Genomic DNA, 27148 nt, shown 5'->3' on the forward strand with positions numbered 1-27148 from the left:
CTGGAGCCGAAACACGGTGGCAATTAGTGAAATATTGATATGTTACGTTATAATAGCAACGATTCGGGCACAAACCGCACATTCAGACCCTGACCACAGATTCCGCAAGGATGGCGTAATTAGGTTGAGAATAATCATGGAAGTCAAGCTATTGAAGAAGTTATTTATTATTTATATTACGTGTTTTCGTAACATAATTGCTGAACCCGAACCGTACAATTATGAACAATATGGAGCGCTTCCAGCGTAATAAACACATTTTTTTAGATAGAGTAAATTTTAACATGTACATGAATATACATAGTTATATTAACAGGCAAACTGATTTTGGTGCGCCGCAATATCAACATCAAGCATGGAATATGTATCCTGTGAACAGTGGCTATACAAAAACCGGAGGGGTAAAATCACCGACAAAGTAGGTTTTATACAACATTTAATTTATATACACTTTGCGATGTTTTTAATATTTTTTCAAAAAAAAATAGGACTGCTAGTAAATATGTCCATACAGATTATGGAAATATGTATGGTAACCATTATTCGCCACCACCTGGACATATGGAAACTGTTGGCGAAGGTTTGTAAATTTTATATTTTATGTTAATGTTAAAGGAGCAATTCTTAAATTTTCAAAAACGATTATTAACTGTTTGTGCTGTTATTTTACTATTTTCTCAAAGCTAATTTCTGAATAACGGGCAAGGACAAATATTGCTACACCATTTTTTATAGTTTGTTTTTAATAAAAAAAAATATTATTAACTTTTAATATTAACTATCTTAATATATAATTTTATATATACTTTTGTTATTTTTAAATTCAATATAGAAATTCCAGTATTGAATTTTTTAATGATGATAATAAATATATAAATAAAAAGTAGAAAAAAAAATATATATAAATATATTAATGAACATGGATTTAAACTAAACATATTGAGATATATTAAATATTTAAAATATACACAGAAAATTTCTAAAAATATCAACAAAAAATATGCAAAACTGACAAATATTTATTTTATATAAAATCTAATCTTAGAAATAGCAAAGTTAAGTTCCCATTTCAATGTACAATGTACATTGGAAAGTTTTCTTCTTACAAAATATTTAGTTAAGGATTTTTTTTATATATAATAAAAAGTTACTCAATAATTTATTAAGACTTCAAGTTAAAAAAGCTAAAAATCATAGATTTAATTTGTAATATGTTAGAAGTTACAAGATTTTATAAAAAATGATATTACAGCCTTATTGTTATTGGTCGCTATTTCATTAGTAAGTTTATAAGTTTTCTTGACACCACTGGTTGTAATATCAATTGTTATTCATCTTTGTTTGGGTAAAATAAGGCGAATTCAGCCACATTTACTTCATTTTAAACAAAATCAAGTAAACATATAGATATTATTTATATTGACAAGAAAGAGACAATCTAAACTTCTAATTTAAAAACTTGAGTCCTGCAAAATTGTAACTTAGTTTTAACTATATAATATATTTTTCAGGATGCGGTAAACCCCCGATAGTGAAAAACGGAAAATCTGTATGCTCGACATACTTAGGCTGTCGTATTTCATGTTTCGATAATTATCAGTTCCCCAATAAGAACACATACATGCTGGTAAAATGCCGTGATGGAGAATGGGAAACGGACTCTTGGCCAACGATACCAGATTGCGAACGTACGAAGCATTGAATTGATTTCACATTTGATTAAATTAGATTTGTAATCATTATATTTCAACTTTCATAGCAATTTGCATGCCAATGTGCCAGAACAACGGAATATGCGTCGCTCCTAGCCAATGTAATTGTCCTGAGAATTTCAGCGGTCCTCAGTGTCAGTATGAGAAAAAACCGTGCCTAAATAATCCTCCGCTGCCGAAAAACAGCCGAAGAGTCTGTTCACCATCGTGAGTAAAACTTAATTTTTATAAATTTACAGTTGTTTAATCATTAAAGTACATTTACATATAAAATATGGACTTTTATCTCATATTAGATCTATCAAGTGGATAATATTAAAATAACAATATTTTAAACCAGTAATTATGATTAGATATAATGATCCTTTTAACTGTATATAACTAAAAATAGTTCATGATATTTTGTATTAACTACATATATGTAAACTTGATCAATCTCAAAGCCCAAACACCCTTTTTTGTTTTAATATAAAACTATTTTTTCTGTCTTGATGGTAGTGTCTGAATTTTGAAGTTTTCACTTAAGTGTTACGAAATTGTTCAAGGATGGGGGAGGTTATGATGGACTGTATTTGTCTTAATGTTCTACAGTGTAACTAAGCAAAATTTAAAATTAATAGAATTTATTATAATACAAATTTATATCAGTTGTGGGAGTTTATAAAGGTGGTTTTATGCTTAAATAATATACACTGTAATAAAAGACGAATAACTTATGAGATGATATAATATTTTAGATTTAGAATGTAAAATATGGAAGTTGAAACTAAAGTATGGGATATTTCTTTAAAATCTGATATATATTTTCAAAACGAAATTTGAATTAATATGTAGGTATTGTTAGTTTGGTTTGAATTATGAATAAAAATATTTTTTTAATAATGCAGGAGCTGCACAATAACCTGCGCTCAGGGATATAAATTCCCAGACAACTCATCAACGGCGAACCTCGTATGTAAAGAAGGAAATTGGATGCCGACTAGGACGGACCTTGTAGTGATTCCAGACTGCCAACCTACATGCGAACCGGGGTGTTTAAATGGCGGGATGTGCATGTCCTTCAACTACTGTCAATGTCCACAAAAATTCAGAGGATCTCAATGCCAATATTGTAAAAAATATTTTATTTTAAAATTACATTTAATTAGCAATGTTACATATAAATATTTGATATTGAACAGCCACGGATGCTTGCGCTGCGAGTAAATTGGGCTTCAACGGAGGTTATAATTGCTCGGGTAATGCCGAAGGACTAAGTTGCAGTCTTTCGTGTCCACCGGGAATCAAGTTATCATCACCACCCTTATCGGCCTATATTTGTTTGTACTCTGAAGGCCAATTCGGTCCGCAGCCAATTCCTCAGTGTGTATATGGTAAGATATTGATTTGATTAGATAGAGAGAATATTGTTTTTGCCTACGTTCAAATGCCCCATTGAGTGGCACTTATGTAAGTGAGTGAATTATTGTTTGGTAGTTGTATGTAAATTTAACCAGATGAATTGTTATATAAATATACTTTTTTTAAATTCATATTATATTTCATTAGGTATGAATACCGTAGTAAATTTGGGTGAGCCTATGCATACAAAATATGATTCAAAAAATTCTTCATGGTCCCCGAATGATGTACACGGTGGACTCGTTCAAGGTCGTCATCCATCCATGGTAAGTTATTAAATAATATTTGAACTAAGAAATAAAAAAAATTATAAATATATGATGATGAATCAAATGAAAACCTTGAATATTTTATTTATCGCAATTTATGGAACAAAAAGGTATAAAAGGATATATTTTTTATCCATAGTCTTCACTGCCCTCAAAAGCTTTAATAGTACATGCAGGGCTTGCCTGAGGGACAGGCTGCACAGGCGTGAAAAATCATTATCTTTCCTACACAATGCAAGAAACCAATTTGTGCTGCTGACCATTGAAGGCGCACTATCCGTTGTAATAGATATGAGTTTTCGTGTAGGTAATTTTTATGATATTATGAAGCGTTTAAAAACGTTATAAATATCTTCATCATTGCCTGTTCCTAATTCGAATTGCCACCCGTTGGTCACTATTTAAATTATATATAATACTGTTACTTTACAGAATTATATAGGTGTTTTAATGATTTTCATTTGACTCACCCTTGTATATACATATGTATTTGTGTATCAAATTATGATTAATTCATACTTTATATTTAAGGATTCAAAATTAATAGAAAATGAAATTGCTCATGGAATTCCTAATGAGTATATGAGAAACAGAAAAACATTTGTCGAAACAGTAAAACCAAAACCTGCAATTTGTTTTACATGGGGTGGAGTCCATTACAAAACTTTTGATGGTAAAGTCTACAGGTAATACTTATATCAATGAAAATATAACTAAAATGAATATAATAAACTTATATTTAATTACTTTAGTTACAATTCCGGATGTCGTCATGTATTAGTACGAGACGGTAGAGACAACACTTTCAGTTTAACTGTTCAAAATATTGGAATCGGTAGACGAGTTACATTATTTTTACAAGATAAAGAGTATACAATTGAACCAGCAAGTAAGTTCTTAAAAATCATACAAAATAAATCGTACATTGGTAATAAAAAGTAATAAATTGGTTTTAAATACAAAAGAGGATGGCGGAGTCATTTTTAAAAGCACAAAAAGATTTCTTCCAATACCAGCACAATTGACAGGATTGAGAGTAGAAATGGCTGGTCATATGATACAGATGACTTTGGAAACATTGGGAGTCAGATTAAAATGGGATAAACTGGTATTTTTTTATGGATGGCATATCTTATATTTTATGGAAATATTTCTAATTATTTTTTAAATAATATTTTAGCAATTCGTTCAAGTGGACGTTGCCGAATCGATGTGGAATAAAACTGAAGGTCTTTGCGGAAGGAACGATGGTAATATTAACAACGATGTGATGACAAAAGATGGAAATGTGCCTAAAACAATGACAACACTCTTTGATAGCTGGCAGATAAATAAAATTGGCGGTTAGATTTGCAAATGGTTGTAAAATAACTTTAGTGATAGAATGTTACTTTATAATACATTTTTTTAGATGACTTTTGTGAAAATAATCCAAGAGAGCAGCATGCGTGCTTGATTCAAGATAAAAACACCGCCAAAAAAGCTGAACATTTTTGTAGTTATCTCTTGAGCAAACCAAGCTTTAAAGATTGTAGCAAGGTATGTAATAATAAATAATATTTTTAAAGAGACCTTAAAATGGGTAATAAAAAATAATATTATAATGTATGGTGACGTCGGTTTGATGAGCCGATATGCTTATCAAACTTGCCTGCAGGATGAAACGGAGTGTTGCTATAGTGCATTGCTCTTATTGAGTTTGCTATATTGATATACTAAGCTAAGTGTTCCATAAGAGCAACGTTTGATATGATCCTCGACATAACTACAACCATAATGAAGATTTACAAATTTCCTTTGACTCTAATCTTTCTATACAACATATAATATTCAATGTATAGTATGCAATATAACTATACATTATAATAAGAGTATGTTATATTTTTTAGATTATGGACATCTCTCTACTATATGAATCTTGCAGATGGGACTATTGTGGGTGTATACAGAAATGTATGTAAGAATGCACTTTATGCACAATTATTATTAAACATATTAATAAAACATTACTATTTAGCACGTGAAACATGTGGATGTGACAGTTTGGCAGTTTATGCTAATCAATGTGTTGCACAAGGAGTTGTTTCTTTAAAAAATTGGCGCGATGAAGATACATGCAGTTAGTAATCTTTATTTATATACTATACTAGCAACGACAATGGTTCAGTTTTGATTAAAATTAAAAATATGTAGCAAAAAAGTGTTTTCTCAGGGGCCTTATAATATAATTCAAGAACTTTATTGTATGTTAAAGACTTTATGGAAGGATTAAAATCTTTTATGAAATCAAAGGGATTAGTACATAGAAAATAATAACTAGAATCGTAAGAATATAAAAGTTTTGTGGTAAAAACAGTTTTAGTAGACACATAAAAATGTATAAATAAAGAAATCGGAAGTTCAGTGATACATAATATTACTAGATGTCTATTTCCTATGAATACTAATAAACTCAAGATAATTTGATCTGTGATATTATTATTACTTTTAAATATAGAAATGGAGTGCAGCGGAGGAATGATGTATCAATGGTGTGGACCTCCTACACAAATAGCTTGCGGGAGTGCTTCTGCAATTCTTGAAGATAACACATTGAGCGGAAAATCTTCTTGTACAGAGGGTTGCTTTTGTTCTACGGGAACTTTGTATCATAACGGCACTTGTGTCACTAAAGACCAGTGCCCCTGTAGACTCAGAGGAAAAGAATTTCCAGCGGGAAGCAGCGTTCCGAAAGAATGCAATACTTGGTAATGCAACTTTTTATTTCTGAGCTCAAACTTTAAATTTAATTGTGTTTTTATGACTAATTAATTACAGCACATGTCAAAATGGAGAGTGGGTTTGCACTCAAGCTGCATGTGGTGCTAGGTGTTCGTCGATAGGAGATCCTCATTATCAAACCTTTGATGGTAAAAGGTTTAACTTTATGGGAAAATGTTCTTATACTCTGGTGAAAGGACCAAACTTTAGTATTGAAGCTGAAAATGTTGCTTGTTCTGGATCAATATCTGAGGTAGATTAAATGTTTAGCTTTTTGTTGTAGTATGATAAATTGTAGGGATATATAAATATCTGTTTTATTAGGCAATGAATCTTCCATCATCTGGAAATACATGGGAAAATCCCTCTTGTACAAAATCTCTAACAATTAAAACCGATTCTATAATTGTATTGAAACAAGGGAGAGTGGTAGTTGCCGATGGAAAAGAAATTGAAAAGTTACCTGTAAAATATTATGGAATCAAGATAAGCATTGTTTCTTCATTGTTTATGAAAGGTATTTATTTATTATTAGTTTTTATTTTATAATTTATATTATTAATTAATTTCTATTATTTAGTTGAATTGCCAAATGGAATTGAAATATGGTGGGATGGCATGACAAGAGCTTATATCGATGCACCGGCTTCTTTCCAAGGAAAAACAATGGTAATTTGTGTTAATACCTTTTTAGACTTAAATAGATAAGTAAGATAAATGTGTTGAATTTCTGTTATATGATCAAGAATATTCATTACAGAGAATAATTTAATTTATTTATTGTATAAATGTTATAAAAATTTTAGGGTCTTTGTGGAACATTTAATTCTAATCAAAAGGACGATTTCTTCACACCGGAAGGTGACATTGAACAATCAGTGATACCTTTTGCAAATAAATGGAAGACCAAAGAGCGTTGTGAAGATCTTTTAGACAAACAAACCAATCATCCTTGCGAAACAAATGTACATAATAAGCTTACAGCTGAAAAGTTATGCCAAAAGCTCAAAAGCCAGCTCTTTGAAGGTTTATTTTTTATTTAATAAATTATTAATAAATATCAAGCACATTATTAAGACTGATATACATTTTAGAGTGCCATTGGCATGTGGACGTAGAACCGTTTTATGAAGATTGTCTCTATGACGTTTGCTCTTGCGAGGGACCAATTGATAAATGCTTGTGTCCGATACTTGGAGCATATGCGACTGAGTGTTCTCGCTCTGATGTTCAAATTCAATGGAGATACAACGTCAAAGAATGCGGTTTATACTATTTTTTAATGCTATCCAAAAAAATATGAATGTTTAGTTAATTTTATAATGATTATAGAGGTACATTGCACTGGAGGGCAAATATATCAAGTATGCGGAGACTCTTGCGCGAGGAGCTGCTATGATATATCTGGCGTGTATGAGGACTTGGCGGCTGTTCAGGATGAGGCCAAGTGTCGACCTAGTTGTGTAGAAGGATGCAATTGCCCTGAAGGTCAAACGCTAGATGAGTCCGGTGAATGTATTCCAATTGCCAGCTGTCCTTGTAAATATGCCGGTTTAGACTTTATGTCGCAGTATAAGGAAGTGAGACCAGGAAGGAAGGAACAAGAGCTATGGTATGATATATTATTTTTATTCATTATGGATTTATTATAATAGATAAAGCCTAGATATAAATTTTAATATTTGTAGTGTGTGTGCTGGAGCGAGATGGGAATGCAAGCCGGCCACTAAAGATGAGATAAAATTGTATCCAAGAGCTACCGATATCAAAGAAAGATGTAATTATATGTATAATGAAGTGTTTACAACATGTGAACCAGAACCTATAACTTGCAAGGTATTTTATGCTTTTGCATATTAATAAAATATGTGTAAATAAACATGTACAGTGGAATCTCGAAAAAAAAAATACTATCATTAATTTATGTAGTATGTATTTATCATTTTAATTGCCAATAATCAATTTAAATCTTTTCCATTGAAATGGATTATTGGTATTTAAATTCATTAATTTGAAAAAAATTGATTTGACATGCAATTAATTTGAAATACGAGCTCCATCACGTAACAAATTAACCTTGTAAGTCAAGGCACCACTGATTATTAAATTATTTTTAATACAGAATATGCACGAGCCAGCTCTTAAAACATCACCAGTAAATTGCCGACCTGGTTGCAAATGCATGAATGGATACGTTTTAGACAGTATAACTAAGAAATGTATTACACCAAAAGAATGTCCTTGTCATCACGGTGGTAGAAGTTATCACGACGGTCAAAAGATGCAAGAGGAATGCAATACTTGGTGATTAAATCAATATTATGATTACACTGTTATATTATAAGATTTCGTCCACTAAATATAAGATCAGCCAAATTATTAATTGGTTTCTTTCTTACAAGATCTCATTTTTTTGATCTTTTATACATAAATCTAAATTTAAAAAGAGAAAAATTGTTGTACAATGTTGTTAATAATATGATGAAGTTCAATTTTTTTATATTAAAATTATATTTCAGTGAATGCAAAGGTGGAACATGGACATGCGAAAAGAGACAATGCGCTGGAGTATGTAGTTCTTGGGGAGACTCACATTTCCGTACGTTTGATGGTAGAAGATATGACTTCCAAGGAGTATGTACATATTTGTTTGCCAAAGGATGCCTCGACAGTCAAAATGATGGCTTCAGTATTGAAATTCAGGTAAGAATAATATCTTCTTATGTATGAAAAATTAGGTATGATCATTTTTGTGATTTCATTATTATATTTGAAACATAAAAAACAAATATGTAAAAGCAATCTTTTAAAACGTATCAATTTTATAATAATTTAATTTTTAAGTTATGAGTTATTTATAAAGATATTAGGCTAAGCCTATTCAGATGAAAAGAGCCAATGAGCCAAACCGTTTGGTCACATAATCGGCCAATAATGAAGTTTGGTTATTTCCATTATGCCACTGGTTTTCATCTTGTTTTTTTATTTTCGTTTATTTTGAAATATGATAACATCTTATAAAGTCCGTTTTATTCTCATACACATACATAGATTATTATAAAATAAAGATATCTTCAAATATGTAACTAATATCTAAGAACAACCAATCAAACACAATAAATTATATGTGGACATTTTTTGTGTAGACTTTTATCATCAAACATATAAAAATATATAAATATTTTCTGACAATGTACAATGTTTTACTTAAATTCAACATAATAAATTACTCAAATAATTATTATAGAATGAAGTGTGCGGTTCTTCTGGTGTAACTTGCTCCAAATCTATAACGCTCAAAGTCGGAGCTGCACCGTCAGTGGAAGTAGTAACTTTCACTAAGAACAAACCTTTGCCTAATGGAAAAGATTTGAAGAGGTAATATACTTCATAAGTATTTTATATTATAGCCCATTATTATAATTAATTTTTTTCAGAATCAAAATAAGAATTGCGGGTTTGTTTGTATTTGCCGAAGTTGAATCTTTGGGAATTGTTTTGCAATGGGATAAAGGCACGAGAGTTTATTTCAAAGCAAACCCAAGTTGGAAAGGAAGGGTGAGATTTTTTATAATTACCTATTAAATTATAGTTGTAACTAAATATATTTTAATAGGTCAAAGGACTTTGCGGTAATTATGACGAAAACGAATCTAACGATTTCCAAACTCCTTCCGGTGGATTAGCGGAGGCTACTCCTCAGCTGTTTGGAGATTCTTGGAAGTTAGAGTCGCATTGCCCCATGACGAGAGAAATTCAGGTTTGTATTAATATAATAATTACAAATCAATCAGTGAGTCTTAATGTCGAATAATTTAGGATACTTGTCACTTACATCCCGAACGAAAAATTTGGGCAGCGTTAAAATGCGGCATATTGAAACAATTCCCGTTCGCGGCTTGTCATTCTGAAATACCTCCTGATGAATTTGTACATCGATGTGAGCGCGATACTTGCGCTTGTAACATGGGAGGAGATTGTGAATGTTTATGTACAGCGTTAGCAGCATACGTACACGAATGTGCCGCTAGAGGTGTTGCTATTAAATGGCGATCCCAAGAACTTTGCCGTGAGTGTTCAAGATATAATATTAATATAAATTAATCGCACAAACTTTAATCATGTAACTTTAATATAGCTATGCAATGCGATGAAACTTGCACCAATTACAGTCCATGCATGTCCACTTGTCCTGTAGAGACTTGTGAAAATACCATCAAGTATTCACAGCTTGTATCGACTTGTTCTCAAGAGACTTGTATAGAAGGTATTTGAACATAAATGTAATTAATTGCGTTGTATATTATTAATAATTAACAATTTAATTATTCAATAGGCTGTGAAAGAAAAAAATCTTGTCAAACTGGTCAGGTGTATAGCAACGATACTTTAGAAGTATGCGTTCTAAGGAAGCATTGTTTACCAACTTGTATGGAAATGCCCGATGGAAGTGTTATTCACGAAGGAGAAGTAATAGAAGAGGACGAATGCCATTCTTGCCACTGTTCTCGCGGTGAAAAAATATGTAACGGTCAACCGTGCAGTACAACTCAAGTAAATAGAGAAGTTGCTTTTTGCGTTATGTGCAGAATAATATTTCCTTAAATCGTTTCAGATGCCTACAACTACCAAAGTAGAACTCATGGAACAGAAAGCTGTATGTAAAACTGGATGGACAGAATGGATCAATAATGTGAAACCATCTAAAAAAGATATACAAGTTACTAAAACAACCAAGCCTTATTCGGTAGAAATTGAAACCATTCCTTCACTTTTTGAACTGGTATGAAACTTTTATATATTTAGTAAGATGACAATTTAAATGATCAATATTAAAGATATTTGTTCCATAAAACGAATTGTTTGTGCATTGCTGTTAGACAGATTAGGTGCGAGCGAGCAGTAGCGAGCAAGCATTGTTCAGAACAGTGAACACTTTATGAATAATTCTCTGCAACGAATCCTTTTCTGAAGAAAAAATCCGAAGATTTTCCTTACATAAATGCACAAACAATTCGTTTTATGTAACAAAGTACTTATTTAAATGCATATATCTCTTAAAATAATTCCCTGTTAAATCGCACCCATTGAGTAATCATAAAAATAGCCTGATTGATATGAAGAAGATTGTAATTCTTCTTTTGTAGCAATAGAAACGTTTCATAATATTCTTGAACAAGATTAGTAGAAGATAGATTGAAATGAAATATTAAAGTTCTGTTATGTACTATTACTAGTGTACTAAATGTCTTTAACTGTTAAAATATCAAATTATCGACATATCTATTATAATATCAAATTAAAAGTTCATGAAGCTCTTATTTCGCTTAGTAAAAAGTCATTTTATTTCGCGATTAAACAAGAAGCTCCAACGTTTACTCTACAGCTTTGTGATTGGTCATTTCACATGCTACTCCTAATTTAGTATGACATAATACGTAATTGAAACATAGAAACTTAATTAGTAAATCAATATGTTATCAAATGATCTCAGCAAAATAATTTATGTAGTTATAAGTCATACATATACGTAAATGATATAAATATGTATAAATGCAATAAGAAAATATTATATTTGTTTGTTTATAGTCAAACAGACCAATAAAACAATTTATTTATTTTCTAGCACAAACTAAATGGTCCTTATTGTAAGCTGGAAAAGATGGTCGATATTGAATGTCGAACTACTATTGGTCATAAAACGGCAAAAAGCACAGGATTAGAAGCTGAATGTAGTCTCGAAAAAGGATTATTCTGCCGTCAACCACAGTCGTCTGCACCATGTCCTGACTTTGAAATTAGAGTTAAATGTCAATGTGGTATGATTTAATATATATTTACTCATAAATGCATAGCTACATATTATAATACAAATTTATTTGTAGAGCTGGAAATTGTAAAGCCAAACTATGATGAATTTGTATGCGACGAATTTACGTCAAGCTTTCCACATCCTACTAATTGTTCTAAATATTTTGAATGCGCACCTGGTATGGGAACTCCTGAACATCCAGACTTGGTGGAAAAGTCTTGTCCGCCATTGACTATGTTCAATCCACATACTACAGAGTGCGATTGGGCTAGAAATATAATCGAAATTAAACCTGAATGTATGGCAGAAAAAACGACGACGGAAATATATGAGTTTGTTACTAAGATTCAAACAGAAAAAATGAAACATTTAGAATCTCTTCATGTTACAACTAAGAAACCGGAACAATTTGATGAATCAAGTGAGATGTGTACTGATCCAACTCGTCCGTTCTATCCACATCCATTCAATTGCTCTTTGTTCTACCATTGTGCTACCGGAATGGGTCCACCGGAACATCGTAATATGGTATTAAAATATTGTGATGGACAGCAAATGTTTAATCCGCACATTATGAACTGTGATTGGCCGGTATCGGTCATAGCAATAAAACCGGAATGTGGAGGTAAGTTTTACATAATCGTCATACAATGATGGATTGCTAATATTTAATTTACTGACAAAGACCATTCTTACAAGTCAATATAAACTTAAATAGTTCATCATCATTACTTATAGATATAATATATGTTTATTTCAGCTGCTGAAAAACTTTTAATAACTACAACTCAGAGCCCGGTCACTAATATAGTAAATAATCTATGTCTTCAAAATATGCGCCCAAATTATCCACACGAAGAGGATTGTAGAAAGTTTTATCAATGTGCGCCTGGAATGGGTCCACCGCAGTATCCAGACGTGGTTTTAAAATCATGCAATTCTCCTGAGTTATATAATCCATTCACTATGGTTTGCGATTGGCCTTCAGCTGTATATGCTATAAGACCTGAGTGTGATAAATGTACAATATATATTTGGTTTTGTGAAGTATTTTTCATGTTATTGTTCTTTAAAGATTTACAAATTAACATATGTTTTCAGTGAAACATCCAACAGTTGGTTCTGCGATTAAATTTGTGGGACCAAATGGTAATATCACATTTATATTTTTATCAGAGACAGTCTTGGGGTAGTAAAAACTTCATAACATATATTCGGTATTGTTAAGTTAATACTTTAATATAAAACTTTTAAACAGTACGATAGATTGGCTTATATCAGTCCCGGCATTTTTCTTCACTGTTACTTACAAATTCTCAATCATCTCCCTTTATGTTGGTTTTATTGTGAAACTAAATTATATAATGTAATCATGATAAGTAGTTGTTGACACAAAAATAGTTTTTGAACTTCTTTAGTTACTGCAGCTCTCCAGCCTGTCTCTGTTTTATATATCTTACTAAAATATTAACAACTTTCTATAATGAAATTTTTACTTTAGTTACAAAACACGAAGATTGTGATATAGGCAAAGTATGGTCAGATTGTGCCGTCGACTGTAATAAAGTTTGTCTTTTCTATGATTCTTACCTCAAGCAAAATGGAAAATGTACCAATGGAGAGGTACACAAAGTTTCTAGTATTATATTATTATCACTACTTTATCAACTATTTTTTTTAAATATAGAGTTGTATACCTGGATGCGTGGACGAAGCGATATATGTAAAAAAATGTGATAAAGAGTATTTTTGGAGAGATGCCAAAACATGCGTTCAATTACACGATTGTACGTGCCGTTCTCATAACGGAAAACCAGTCAAAGTTATTATTATTTAATATGTGTTTATATTATTATAAAAGTATTGAATAATACAAGTGCTAATTATTTTTAGCCTGGAGAAGTTTATAGAGAGTCTGATTGTGAACTTTGTCAATGCATTAATAATCATTACGTCTGCGATAAATCATCGTGTGCCGAAGAGACGATATTCCAATCAACAACAATACCGAGTGAAGATGATAATGAATTAATTGATAGAGGATATGGATCCAGAGTACCTGCAACGGTATCACCGCCACCCGAATGTCATCCTGATAGGTATGAAGTAAATTTAATAATATTTATGAATCAACCAAACCGTTGACTGTGGTGACCGAGTACGTGTGGAGAAGAGTACGATTGAACAGGGAACTATTTTAAGAGAAATGTGCATTTAAATAAATACTTTGCTTCATAAAACGAATTGTTTGTGTAAAAATAAATCTTGTTGCCAATTTATATTATCCTATTTTTAAATATATTCGTTGCATAGAGCTATTCATGGGGTGTTCACTGTTCTTACCAGTACTCGCTCGCACCAAATCTGTCCAAGAGTTAAATGAGAAACTTGTTATAGCTAACTAATTCTTGTCGCATTATGGCCAACGACACCCTATATATTTATTTAATGCTCACTTCTTATCATTGTAATGCACAAAAAATTCGTTTAATGGAACAAGTGTTTTATATATCGCGCATTTAAATTATACTCTCGCGAATACACATGGCATGCGTATATGATGTCAACAATAATTTCTAACACAGTATCATATCAATATTAGAAATTCAATTCAAAAATGTTTTTCAACATTTTGTCAAAGACGATTTTTTTAAATACTGTGTAATTTTATGCATAAATAATTATTGTTTTGTTATTTTATTATATCACATTTAACAATACTAATGAATATTCTCGTATTTACATTAAAGATACACAAACGTATTGTGGGACGATGTTCCCATGGGAGATCAAGCATTCACTGCTAGTAGTTCTCTTAGTTCTGCATACTTGCCTCATTTCTCGAAATTAAATGGCAAAATGTCTGAAGTTTCAGGTATGTTCGCATGTTTATTAATTTATGTTACGTTCGATATTGATATTTTATTAATTTTATTTATAGGCGGAAGTTGGAAGCCTAAAGTAACTGACACCAAGCAATTTATTCAGGTAAAACTGGATAGAAAGGAACCCATATATGGTGTGATAATGCAAGGCAATCCTTTATTCGATCATTTTGTGACCAGCTATAAAGTACTGTACAGCGAGAATGGACACCATTTCGGCGTAGTCACAACGGAAGAGGGCCTGCCACAAGTACGACCATATTATTATCAGTTTAATTAATATTTATATATTGTTTTTTCTCTTCTGACCAGCGCTTGCTTTTTATGAAGGATCTTTGGGTATATACCTCTGATTTTATATTTACTCAAAATTAATATACTTTTTCCAATAAGAAACAAGCCTTTTTAGATCCTCCTATGTGCTCTATTTATATACTTTTTATCTTTCACTTCTTTAAAATATTAAACATGATTTTATAAGGTAATCAGCCGAATTAGAAGGATGTGAAAGTAATTCCTTTCACTTTAACAGTAAGGGGCAACCGTGAACTTTACTAGTCGTATATTAATAAAAATTTATCATATCGGTCCACTAAGCAGATTGGAATAGCACAGAGCCAGCCTTAGCAAGCGCTCTTAGCAGGTATGTGATTTGAGGCGACAGGTGAAGGTATTTGCCCCCCCCCCCCTTGGCTAGAAAAATGCATGTCTTTTAATGAAATACTATGAATATTAATGAAAACGAAATATCAAAATAAACAACCACCGACTAACGAACTTTTGCACCCTGAAAAAGGAAAAATAAAAGTCCCTGATTCTAAATCAGAAATTATTGCGTTATCCCTTAAAGAAAATTAAAAAAAAAACAATCTCGAATCTATTCTGTTTTTTTTTAAATATACCATTTCAGTAAAATCATATCGAAATACATATTGATCGTTATGTATATATATTTACCAGTGAAAATATAATTTATCTGGCAGGTGCTAGTAAAATTATAAAATTTTAACTTTTTCATACATAGTAATACATTTATATATTTATCATTAATTATTTACATGTGATGTATAAATGTTATAGTGAATGTGTATTTTTTAACATTAAATTTAAGTTATATTTTCTAGTACTAGCAAAAACATAATTTAACCGATAAGTGCTAAAATGCTACTCTAAAATGTCTAAAAAACTTAATTTGACAGTTGCGAAACGTCCATTGGCTGTTCAAACCCAAACCTAATGAAAGTTCTAAAACTATATAGCTAAAAACACTTTTGTGGCTTTTTACGGCACCAAAAATAGTTAAAGGATAGAACATAGAGCGCAAAAGTTTGCTTTAATAATTAATTATGTAGCAACTTTGTATCGCACTAAACATTAATTGATGATAATAATAATGCAATTAAAACATCTTTTATTAAAGCATATGTTTTGTAAAAAACGATAAATTTTGTAGAAAATTGTAAAAAAGACTTTAATTACACGTTATAATAAAGTTAAGTTTTTGTGGCAGAAAGACAATATAAAAGAATTGTAAAGACGAAACTAGTAAAAAACATTAATATTTAATGATTTTTACTAGTTTCACTATTGTATTTAGGTTAAAATTAAATAGACGTATCATATCTGTATTATTGTAGGCATCACACTTCATTCTCATTTACTGCATTACCTATTTACTTTTAGTAACAAATTATTTAATTTATATTTTTATCTTACTAGATTTTCCGAGGTCCGGTCAATAATAAAACTCCATTAAAGCAAATGTTTGATGTGCCAATAGAAGCTAATTACATTAAAATCGTTCCTTTAACTTGGCACGATGAAATCGCTATAAGGTACGAGTTGATTGGATGCAGCGAGGTCGAAACTACAACAGTAACTAAGCCGATTAGAAAAAAGACGACTAGACCAAAGCACTTCAAAAAAAAACTTTCCCCTGCTAAGGTTTCATATAATATTTTTACTTGTGCTAAGTATATACTGTTTACATTATTATAATTTTTATTGATTATGTGCTTAGTATGAAGCATCTGAGTGCATGGAGCCAATTGGAATCGATCAAGTGGAGTATCCATTACATTTGGTTTCAGTGAGCTCCCAGAAACCAGGATATACAACCAAAAATATTAAAATGTCTGCAGGAAATGCATGGCAACCTATAATAAATTCTCCTGAGCAATGGATAATGGTATATATAAATATTTTATGTACAGAATATAATCAATGATATTTATTTATTTTTATTTATATTGTTATAGTTTGATTTAACTGGACCACGAATATTGACCGGTATCGTAACTAAGGGTAGCCCTCTAGGTTGGGTGACCGCATATTCAGTTCAATATTCTAAAGATGATATTCACTGGAGTCCAATAATGGACGAAAACATGCAAGAAATAGTCTTTCCGGGAAATTATAATTCTAATGGAAATATCACCAATAATTTTCCGAAACCGGTGCACGGTAGATATATCAAAGTCAAACCAAAAATGTGGCATAACAACATACAAATGAAAATTGAACTACTCGGATGTTATGAACCTTTCGATTACGATGGTAATTTATACGTTTGCTTATTAATGGTATTATGTATGTTTTCTAGGTAATATATTATTATTATTAGTATTATAATGTAGTATGTATATATGTACACATAAGGAGCGGGCGGTGAAATACTTTCATTTTCGATCGCTCGCGTGTTAAGTAACGAGAGTGAATGTGAGAGTGAATTAACATATGTATCATATTAATAACAATTATTTTTTAGTGGTTTCTACGACTGAGTTGGACTTTACTGCTGAAGCTGATGGTGAAGAGTTTGACTGCAATATTTGTAAAGGATTAGATAAACCTATTCACGAATGCGATTGTGATTATCCTATGGCATATAATGGTTTCAAATGTGTATCCAGTGCTGAATGTCCATGTGTAGTCGGACATATGTCGTACGTGTGTAATATATGTTATATAATATGTTATTGATTATAAACGAGTAATTAACATTCTAGTTATCCTGTTGGAGCGATTTATAAAAAAGAAGATTGTCAAGAATGCATTTGTCAATTAGGAGGGGCACCGCTTTGTAATAAACAAAAATGTCCTCCGTGTAAATCGGTAAGTAATATATGGATTACTTTTAATTGTGTTTATAATTCAAATAATGTATTTATTAGGGCTTGGTAATTAATATAACTTCGGATTGTACTTGTGATTGTGTACCATGTCCATATAAACATCGTATCTGTCCTACAACTCAAATTTGCATTCCTGAGTCAGCATGGTGCGACGGACTTGAAGATTGCCCTGACGATGAAATTGACTGTATCGAAAGAGAAACTACTACTGCTTTAGCTGAAGGTATTAGCGAAAACGGAACTTAAGATTTGACTTCATCAACGTTAATATATCATGATTTTTATTAGTTAAAGAAAAGCAGTGTCCTGTTCCATCTTGTCAAATAGGATATAAAGTTGTTCCTAAAAAGAGCACTAATAAATTAGGATCAATGAGGGAAGACGTAGCTTCAGACTCCATTTTTGCTCAGCCTACAATAATGCCGAAAAAAAGTTACATGAAATACTACAGAGGAGGCGTTAAAGGCGGTACAAAAGGAGGTACCAAAGGAGGTATGTAAATCTATATATACTACATCAACCTGTTAAAAAATAAATTAAAGGAAAGATTTCTATAAATTGATTAATATACATAATTAAATTTATAAAGTATAGATTATTAGTAAGAGTGAGTAATGAAAAGTATGTAATATATAAAAACATATTAAATTTTTTGGCGCTCAGGGTCATAATTTGATAGCGGAAGGCGGGGTTCAACAATCATCGTTCGTAGACTCAGGGATAGTGTTTCTGATTTGACAATGTTTTCCATTTCTCGATAAACGACAAGTTTATCTGAATTTGGATATATAAAAAATATATGTAATATACAGTGTCTATTTATGCTATTACTTTTTACTGATTTCTGATTTTTTTGTTGATTTCCTTTACAAAAATTTTGGCATGTAAATTAATTAAAAATTAAGTGAAAAATATTTCTATATTTATTATTTTAATCATATTTTCAGGAGTTAAGTCTACACCTTCTGCAAAAATGGAATTACCAAGAAAAGCTTTGGGTAATACACCGATAGCAGCTAAAGATGCCGTTAAAGAATGTGTTCAATGGCGATGTGTATCGACACGTCCACCCCCTATTTTAAAACCTGGAGAGAAAAAAACAAGTCAGCCTCCGTGTCCTGCTCCAAAATGTCCACCAGAATATGTCATGAAATTGGATAACGTCGAATTAGACGAGTACGACTGTCCAAAGTAAGATTTTAAAGATTTTGTATTTTATTTTATTTATTATTTCTGGCACTACAATTTACAAATCCGCAATTTATGATGTATTAAATATGTATGTTTGAAATATCTTGTATTATATTTTTGTAGGTATGCTTGTGCACCTCCAGCTCGTCGAGACGTAGTTTGTAACGTGACCAGTCGAACATTCAATACATTTGACGGTACGGAATATCAGTATGACATTTGCAATCACATATTAGCAAGAGACGCCGAAAATAACGAATGGGACGTGACCGGTAATAAAATTCACGTTTCAATACTTAATTTATATCTTATTTAGAAAATTAATAACAAATTTTATTTTTAGTGCAAAAAAATTGTACTAAACACGTTTGCGTGCACGAGCTGCTCATATCGCAGAACAACGATCAAGTGAGATTCAGACCCGATTTGACCATCGAATACAACGGATATTATTACACAGTAGACCAAACCAAGAAAATAGGCTTCCAAACCAACACGTTTGCGATATCCAAATTGGGAAATACTCTATTCTTTGTTTCTACAGAGTATGGTTTTTGGGTGATGTACGATAATAAGGGTAACGCTAAAATAGGGGTGAGTTTTTATTTTGGTGTTTCTTAATAAGTATGTCAAATGTGATATTGAGTAAGTTTTTTTAAATGAAGGTGGCTGGAAAATTATATGGTAAAGTTGACGGATTGTGTGGATTTTATAACGGAAAACAAGAAGACGATCGACGTAAACCTGACGGATCACAAGCACTGTCCACTGAGAGTTTCGGAGATAGCTGGAATCACAAAGACAGTACTATAGAATGCGAAGCACATACTTGTCCTATTCGCTTGCAAAATCAAGCTTGGGATATATGTAAAGCTATTAGGTAAATCTTATATAAAAAGTATAGCATTAGTATAAGGAATTCATTTAAATAACATATTGTTTGTATTCTAGTCACAAGATATTCACTCCTTGCATGTCAGTCATGGATTACGAAAAAGTACGAGCGAGGTGCTTAGAAGAAGTTTGCAATTGTTTACAAACAGAGAGTGAAAAGACTAAATTTGACCAAATGACTAAAGATGAAGTTTGCTTATGTAATTCACTACAGACTTTGGTGACAGATTGCTTGGCTGCAGATAAATCTATCGACATACGAGGATGGCGAGCTATACACAGTTGTTGTAAGTTCCATCTGATTAACGGGAGGGATATCCATTTTGTTTATTTATGAATAAACAAACTTCTTACAATATTTAGTTATATACATATATATATTAAAATAAGATTAATAATTTGAAGCAGCGTTTCTCAAACTTTTAATTAGCATGTACCAATTCAACTTGAGTTCCGGTAAAGGTTTGTTAAATATAAAAATGGTGGAAAAATCATATCTAGAAACACTAAATTTTTGTAAGTATCGTAAGTAAGTAGTGTAGAAATTTAAGTCACGTAATAAAAAAGGACCAAAAATATGCATAAGGGCTTTTACTGAAACAAAACTTTTACCCCGTTATCAACACTGTACAATGTTTTGGTCAGTGAAAGGTTTATTTGATTTTTTAATGGTAAAGGTATTTAATGCAATTATTTCTAAAAAAAATTATCTTAGCTAATTATCTTCTGCTAAATCATGCTTTATATATATACATATATTTATTGATTTTTTCTTTCAAACAGCTGCTGACTGTACTGCGCCTTTGGTGCACAACGATTGCTTTAGAAGCCGATGTGAATTGTCTTGTGAAAATTTGAAAGAAGAAGATCCGTGCCCAACAACACCAGGCGTTTGCTTCTCTGGTTGTTTCTGTCCAGAAGGTTACGTTCGAAATGGAGACGAATGCACACCGCCCTTGTACTGCGACGATTGTAAGTCTTTCTAATACTCTTTGTAATTTATTCAAAACTATGATTAAAAATGAATTTTTTATGTTACAGGCATATGTGAGATGTTGGGTAAACCTCAACTGGTTACATTTGATAAGCAGAATTTCACTTTTGACGGAAAATGTGCTTATGCTCTTGTGAGAGATCTTCCCGTTAACAATAAGCGTAAATTTGAAGTTTACGTTGGTTATGATGAATGTCTTTTAGATTCCAAAGATGTTTGCGCTAAATTCGTTCATATAATACACGAGTCTCGTACTATTCATATAAAGAAAAACTTTAAAGAGGTAAGTCATATTAAATATCTTATAAAAATAGTAACTTTCATCTCAAGAAGTACTTTAGAAATTTTTCTCCCAATCTCAGCAAAACCATTCATTAACTGTTATAAAATAATTCGATGATATTTTAAGAACACAACACTGATTCATGTGTAACTCTGTCCTTAAACTTTATTGTCACACATTGAGCTTTATTTAACATTCTGATTCGAATAAACTAAATAATGTTTTATTGACACAACAATTTTAGTTATTACTTGTAAATTATTGAAGGAATGATTTTGATTTAACATATGTATTTAAAAACGTTTATTTTTTAGTTTGAAGTGCTTATCAACGGAATTAAAGTAGAAAATTATCCATTTTTAAATGAATGGATATTAATACAAAAACCAGGAGGCGAAGATCTATATATAGTATTTCCGTTTACTTATTTGGGGGTTTGTATTTATTAATTTTCTTAAGATTAGAATTGAATTTAGGCTAAATTAAATTTATACATTTCAGATAAATATACAATATCGAAACATGGTCATGAGTGTTACGGTACCGTCAAAGCTCTACTCTGGTAAAATTGAAGGACTATGTGGCAATTGCGATGGAAAAGAATCAAACGATTTAGGTCCCACCAAAGATCCAGTTGACTACGCCAAATCATTAAGAGCACCTGCTATAGTAATGAACACTTTAGATATGGATGAGAAAACTTGCATAGAAAAACCCAAAGAAGAATGCTGGCCCTTACCTCCGAATCAAGATCCGTGTATGAAGATTATGGACGAGAACATATTTGGAAAAGTGAGTTTGTAAGTGAAAGATATAAACAATGGATAGTGTATTAACATTTTTGTTATTAGTGTCATCCAGTTGTTGATCCAGAACCTTATTTGTTATCATGCCAGCGAGGGTTATGCTCCAAGGCGAAGCAAAAGGAAGTCTGTTTGAATATTGAAGCGTATACACGTGAATGTAGACGTGCCGGTATGTGCCTTGATTGGAGACAGGAAGATTTCTGCCCATATCATTGGTAAGATTTATAATAAACTTAAAATAAAAGAAAGTTAGACTAATAGTATTAAAATAATTTCAGTGATAAGAATCTAGTGTATAATTCTTGCGGAGCAGATTGTCAGTTAACGTGCGAAACTTACGACAAAATGAAAGAATTGTGTACTTTGAATAGTACAGAGGGTTGCTTCTGTCCAGGAGGAAAGGTAGATATTATAAAAAGTAAAATACAAATTAAAAACAATAATATTTTTTTTTTATTTCATAGATTTTAAATAACGGAGAGTGTATTGATCATAATAAATGTTTGCCATGTGACTCGGAAGGTCATTATGTGGGAGACACTTGGAAAAAAGATGAATGTACTAAATGCTCATGTGCAATGAAAGGCGGTGTTACTTGTGTAACTCAAGCGTGCTCTAAGGGATTGACTTGCAACGAAGGCTATAAATCGCACGAGCTAACAAAGATAGACGGACAGTGCTGCTCTGAATTCATTTGCGGTATAATTTTTTGCATAATATTTTAAAATAAATATAGCTAACTAACAAAACTATTTTAAACACATAGTTCCAGAAGCGCTTAAACCTCCAGCACATTGTGACGAACCGGCCAAGATAAATTGCGGATATGGGCAAACAATGAAATTAGAAACGATGGCCAATAAATGTTCACAATTTATATGCAGTAAATACACATTTTTAATAAGTTAATTATCAATATGTGTATTAATGTTGTCCTTTTATATTTTTAGAATGCATACCAGCTGAAGAATGTGAACCAGTCGATCCTAAGAGTGAATTTGAATTATTGGAACCTGGTTTTGAGAAGAATATCAATAAATCTGGTTGTTGTCCGCTTGTGGATTATATTTGCAAACCTGAAAAATGTCCTGTAAAACCAAAATGTCCCAAATTTTATGTTCCAACGTCGACTAAAATGCCTAAAGATTGCTGTTTCAAATATTCTTGTGGTGAGTATTAATTAAGCTTTTATTTAAGGATGTATACAAAGTAACTAAAATATTATATTTATTTAATAGAACCGCCTAAAGATAAGTGCTTGCATGATATGGAGTATGAAGGAACTATTACTGGAGGTGAATTGAAGAAAGCAAGCGTTGAAACTGTTCTAAAAGACGTAATATATTTATTTTAATAATATGCTAATATTAAGGTTATTCTTAGTTTTGGGCAATACTCGAAAACTTAGCAACTGCTCGATGATTTTGTTGTATTTTACAAAATTGGAGTGAGTAAAATTAACACATTAACATTTTTATCTCGTAATTTATTGATCAAAAAAGGTATCATGTTATTAAATATGAAATGTACGATTTCACAAACAATATTTTACAAAGTTCGAAACAAGAAGCAGTATAAATAATGAAAGTATTCTCGTCAAGAGTTTTGACATCTATTGAGATAATCTAAGCAAACTAGTGTTTAAAGAAGCATGGAGAGCAAATGATGATTAAATCGCAACGAGCGTTATTCGCAGCTTGTTGAGAATTGAATATTTTGCCGTGCAAGAAATGATCCAATGACACGAAGAAATGGTAGTTAGTGTAAAGTCTGTTAAATACGGTGGGTGATAGAGAGCTTTCAAGTCACACTCCTGGAGTTTGACCAGATTTGTTTGTGGAACATGTGGTCAAGCGTTGTTTTGAAAAATAATTATCCTGTCTCTATTGACTGATCTTGGTTGCTCCAATTAGTAGCAGTAAACATTCACCGCAATCAATTTATCATGTTTAATGGAGCAGTAGTGCATAATATACATGTAACTATACGAGGTAGAAATGGTTTGTTTTTTCCATGACAGTAAAGAATTGTTGGAATAGTAACATCAAACAATTTTGCTAGCTCACATGTGGTTTGAAAGCTTATAACTCATCATTGTCCATCTTGGTATTGAATCGCCCATGTAGCCCATGCTCAAGATTTGTTGGACCTGAACCTCTTACCTCCCATACTTCTTTGAACGGTTAAAAAATATTGCATAGCAGTTCAAAACTCTTAAGGAGCAGATTTTGAATTGTCAAAACCATCGAAAGAGCAGTATGGGGTCAAGCATTGTTATGCTGCAACAAAACACATCTTCTTAAAAGTCCACATCGATTTTAATGGATTACAAGTCGAAGACCCTAGTGCTCTAAATTTCGTTCCTCGTTCATTCCAAAAGATAAAGCAGCATAATCTTTTCCATAGATAAAATACAACGATTCTTCCCAGAATACCATTACCTTTTGCTTTAAAGTTTCTGATAGGCATCGATATTTCGTTCTTTCAATTCTAAAATCAACTGGTGTGGTATCTAGCTTGCAGACAGTGTATGCAACTGCAGAACATCATAGACGATGTGGTGTGTTGATCCATGATCCATATTACAAGGTGCTTTTCCTTCGCGAAGCCTTCTACTGCTGCAGTGATCGAAAATAATCTGTTACAGAAATCTTCTCGTACACTTGCTAGAGTGATAGAAGTGTATCACCATACTAAACTATCATTTGTCAATATTACTCAAAAATCTACTACTAATGATAAAGCTTTGCTCCACTTTTTAGTATATACTTAAATTGCAACGCTACTGTCTATCATTTTATTGTTGCAATGTATAATACATATTTGTATATTTAAAGATTGGAGCAATTTGGCAAGATGGACCATGTCGTACGTGTAATTGTAAGAAATCTGGAAGCGGAAATAATACTAAAACGCAAGCAACTTGTTCTGTCATGCAATGTTCTGAAATAACTAAATCGAAAGATTTTGAAATTGAATCAATTGGTGCTCCTTTCACATGTTGTTCGCAGCCTAAATATACTGCTTGTAAACACAAAGGCAAAACGTATAAGGTAATATTAAAATTAAATATATTTATATATGCAATATTTGCTCAATTATCTTTATATGAAAATTGAAAGGTCGGAGACGCTTGGATTGCTGACGAAAACGCTTGTGAATCGTACACATGCTCTAAAAAAGGCGATGGAACTCTTGAAAAATTAAAGACTCTCAAGAAATGCACAACAGATTGCAATAAGGTAATTCAATTTGTGTAGTCTTCAATGTGTAGCCTTTGATTAATTTAAATTTGATGTATTCATAGGGTTGGGAATATATACCGTCAAGTAATGCAAAGCACACTTGCTGTGGTGAGTGTGTCCCTAAAGCATGTGTCATTCATGATGTTGAATATAAAGTTGACGAAGAATGGGTTTCTGATGACTATTGTACAAAATATAAATGCGTTCAAAGTAATAAGACTGTAAGTACATTTAACAAATAATTATATATACATATATATTTTATACTTATTACTATGGATAAATTTTTCTACAGAACTGTTTTTATTTTTTAAAAATTAATATATAACTTGGTGGTGTGTAAATCATTTTATTGCTTTATAAATATTTCAAGGTTCAAATTCAAAGCAAAGAAGTTGCGTGTACACCAATTTCGAAGAGTATGAAAGAAGATTATCAATTAGAAGAAATTATTATTGAAGGATCTTGTTGTAAGAAAATTAGCCCGATTGCGTGCAAAGTAAATGGTGAAATATATAAGGTTGTTATATTTATCTTTGTTTTATTTTAATTAGATTTTAACAATGTTATCTTCATCTTGATTAAAATATATTTATAGGAAGGTTCAACATGGAAATCTACAGATGGAGATCCATGCAAGAATGTAACTTGCATGAAAGATGACGAAGGAAAGCTTATCAAATCTGAAAGTGTAGAATCATGCAATATGGATTGCGCTTTAGGTTGGCAATATGTGCCTTCCAGTGATCCTCATACGTGTTGCGGTCAATGCGTTCAAACCGGATGTGTCGTCGATAATGTTATATACCAACCAAGTAATACTCGTTTCAATTTTTATTTTATTTTATCAGTAAGGAATTGATCTAAATATGTTTTATAGATCAAAAGTGGTATTCGGCTGATAATTGTACATTGTTCAACTGCGACAAGCTGTCTGATCAACTACTGGTTTCTGGAAGTCAAGAATCATGTCCTGATGTATCAGGGTGTAATCCAAATGATATTTATCAGAAAGGCTGTTGTAAACACTGCAATGTCACTTCATTATCTCATAGTAAGCTTGATTTAATAAATTATTAGCTGTCGGTATTTAGATTTATTGACTTTTGTCTATTGCTTTACGTTAATCATTTTTGTTTCAAGGTGTTTGTATATCTGAAGATATGCCGTTGAAGGATACCATTGGAATAATTCAACATACGAGGCAATTACCACTCGGCTTATGCACGAATATAAAACCAATACGAGGATTTAAACGTTGTAAAGGCGCATGCTTGTCAGGCACCTCATATAATAAAGGTACTGCTATTAACTACATATATCATTTAATAATAAAAAATAATATAATAACTTACAAATTCTTGTAGATACTTTGATTCATGACGTTGACTGTAAATGTTGTCAACCGATCAAAAATGATCAGGTTATCGTTGAAACTGTTTGCCAAAACGGTTTTATCATTCCCAAAGCTGTGGGGGTACCCTTGTCTTGTTCATGTACTGCGTGTTCTTCGCAATTAAACGTGAAATCACAGTACACAAAATCAGCTAGAAAAACCGGAATTAAAACATCGGCAAGGTTCGGAGGAGATACGATAAATGACGATGTTGAAGTATTTAACTTGATGACTCCCGAGCCTCTAACATGATTTATGTATATTTGATAACACATATTAATATTAAGTTTATATTATGTAATATGCTTTAACTTTATTTTTTAATAAAATATGTACTATTTGCATTTATTATTTGTATTTTATTTA

The 27148-nt window shown here is 31.6% G+C and overlaps 1 protein-coding gene across 2 annotated transcripts; it reads left to right on the forward strand.

Moving 5' to 3' along the window:
- Positions 1 to 78: 78 nt before the first annotated feature.
- Positions 79 to 27130, forward strand: Hml (hemolectin). Of its 2 annotated transcripts, none has more exons than XM_088204801.1 (71): positions 79 to 246; positions 317 to 418; positions 489 to 580; positions 1512 to 1688; positions 1760 to 1919; positions 2600 to 2823; positions 2894 to 3085; positions 3261 to 3379; positions 3914 to 4068; positions 4135 to 4271; positions 4348 to 4490; positions 4563 to 4725; positions 4794 to 4921; positions 5272 to 5335; positions 5400 to 5501; positions 5880 to 6129; positions 6200 to 6395; positions 6467 to 6659; positions 6723 to 6811; positions 6949 to 7168; positions 7237 to 7407; positions 7475 to 7754; positions 7831 to 7978; positions 8265 to 8446; positions 8662 to 8845; positions 9390 to 9520; positions 9580 to 9700; positions 9759 to 9902; positions 9962 to 10211; positions 10281 to 10409; positions 10479 to 10696; positions 10758 to 10925; positions 11769 to 11961; positions 12028 to 12579; positions 12715 to 12975; positions 13056 to 13103; positions 13456 to 13577; positions 13642 to 13776; positions 13848 to 14053; positions 14705 to 14829; positions 14896 to 15089; positions 16559 to 16783; positions 16860 to 17027; positions 17098 to 17395; positions 17607 to 17784; positions 17848 to 17953; positions 18013 to 18196; positions 18262 to 18465; positions 18921 to 19164; positions 19288 to 19436; positions 19508 to 19758; positions 19830 to 20044; positions 20116 to 20345; positions 20842 to 21030; positions 21100 to 21335; positions 21650 to 21769; positions 21837 to 22127; positions 22187 to 22356; positions 22420 to 22543; positions 22606 to 22840; positions 22908 to 23024; positions 23092 to 23310; positions 23380 to 23477; positions 24979 to 25194; positions 25264 to 25383; positions 25449 to 25607; positions 25760 to 25906; positions 25985 to 26201; positions 26267 to 26440; positions 26530 to 26685; positions 26754 to 27130. In XM_088204801.1, exons 1-71 carry the CDS (start codon positions 137 to 139, stop codon positions 27032 to 27034), a joined length of 12699 nt encoding a protein of 4232 aa, XP_088060927.1. In that variant the 5' UTR covers positions 79 to 136; the 3' UTR covers positions 27035 to 27130. The 2 variants fall into 2 exon arrangements, with proteins under 2 accessions (XP_088060927.1, XP_088060928.1); XM_088204802.1 differs by having other exon boundaries at positions 18268 to 18465.
- Positions 27131 to 27148: the final 18 nt, after the last annotated feature.

The sequence above is a fragment of the Plectrocnemia conspersa genome, unplaced genomic scaffold (assembly GCF_051122295.1).
Source record: "Plectrocnemia conspersa isolate PC_06_02 unplaced genomic scaffold, ASM5112229v1 ptg000014l, whole genome shotgun sequence".
In the NCBI taxonomy this organism is placed as follows: Eukaryota; Metazoa; Arthropoda; class Insecta; order Trichoptera; family Polycentropodidae; genus Plectrocnemia; species Plectrocnemia conspersa.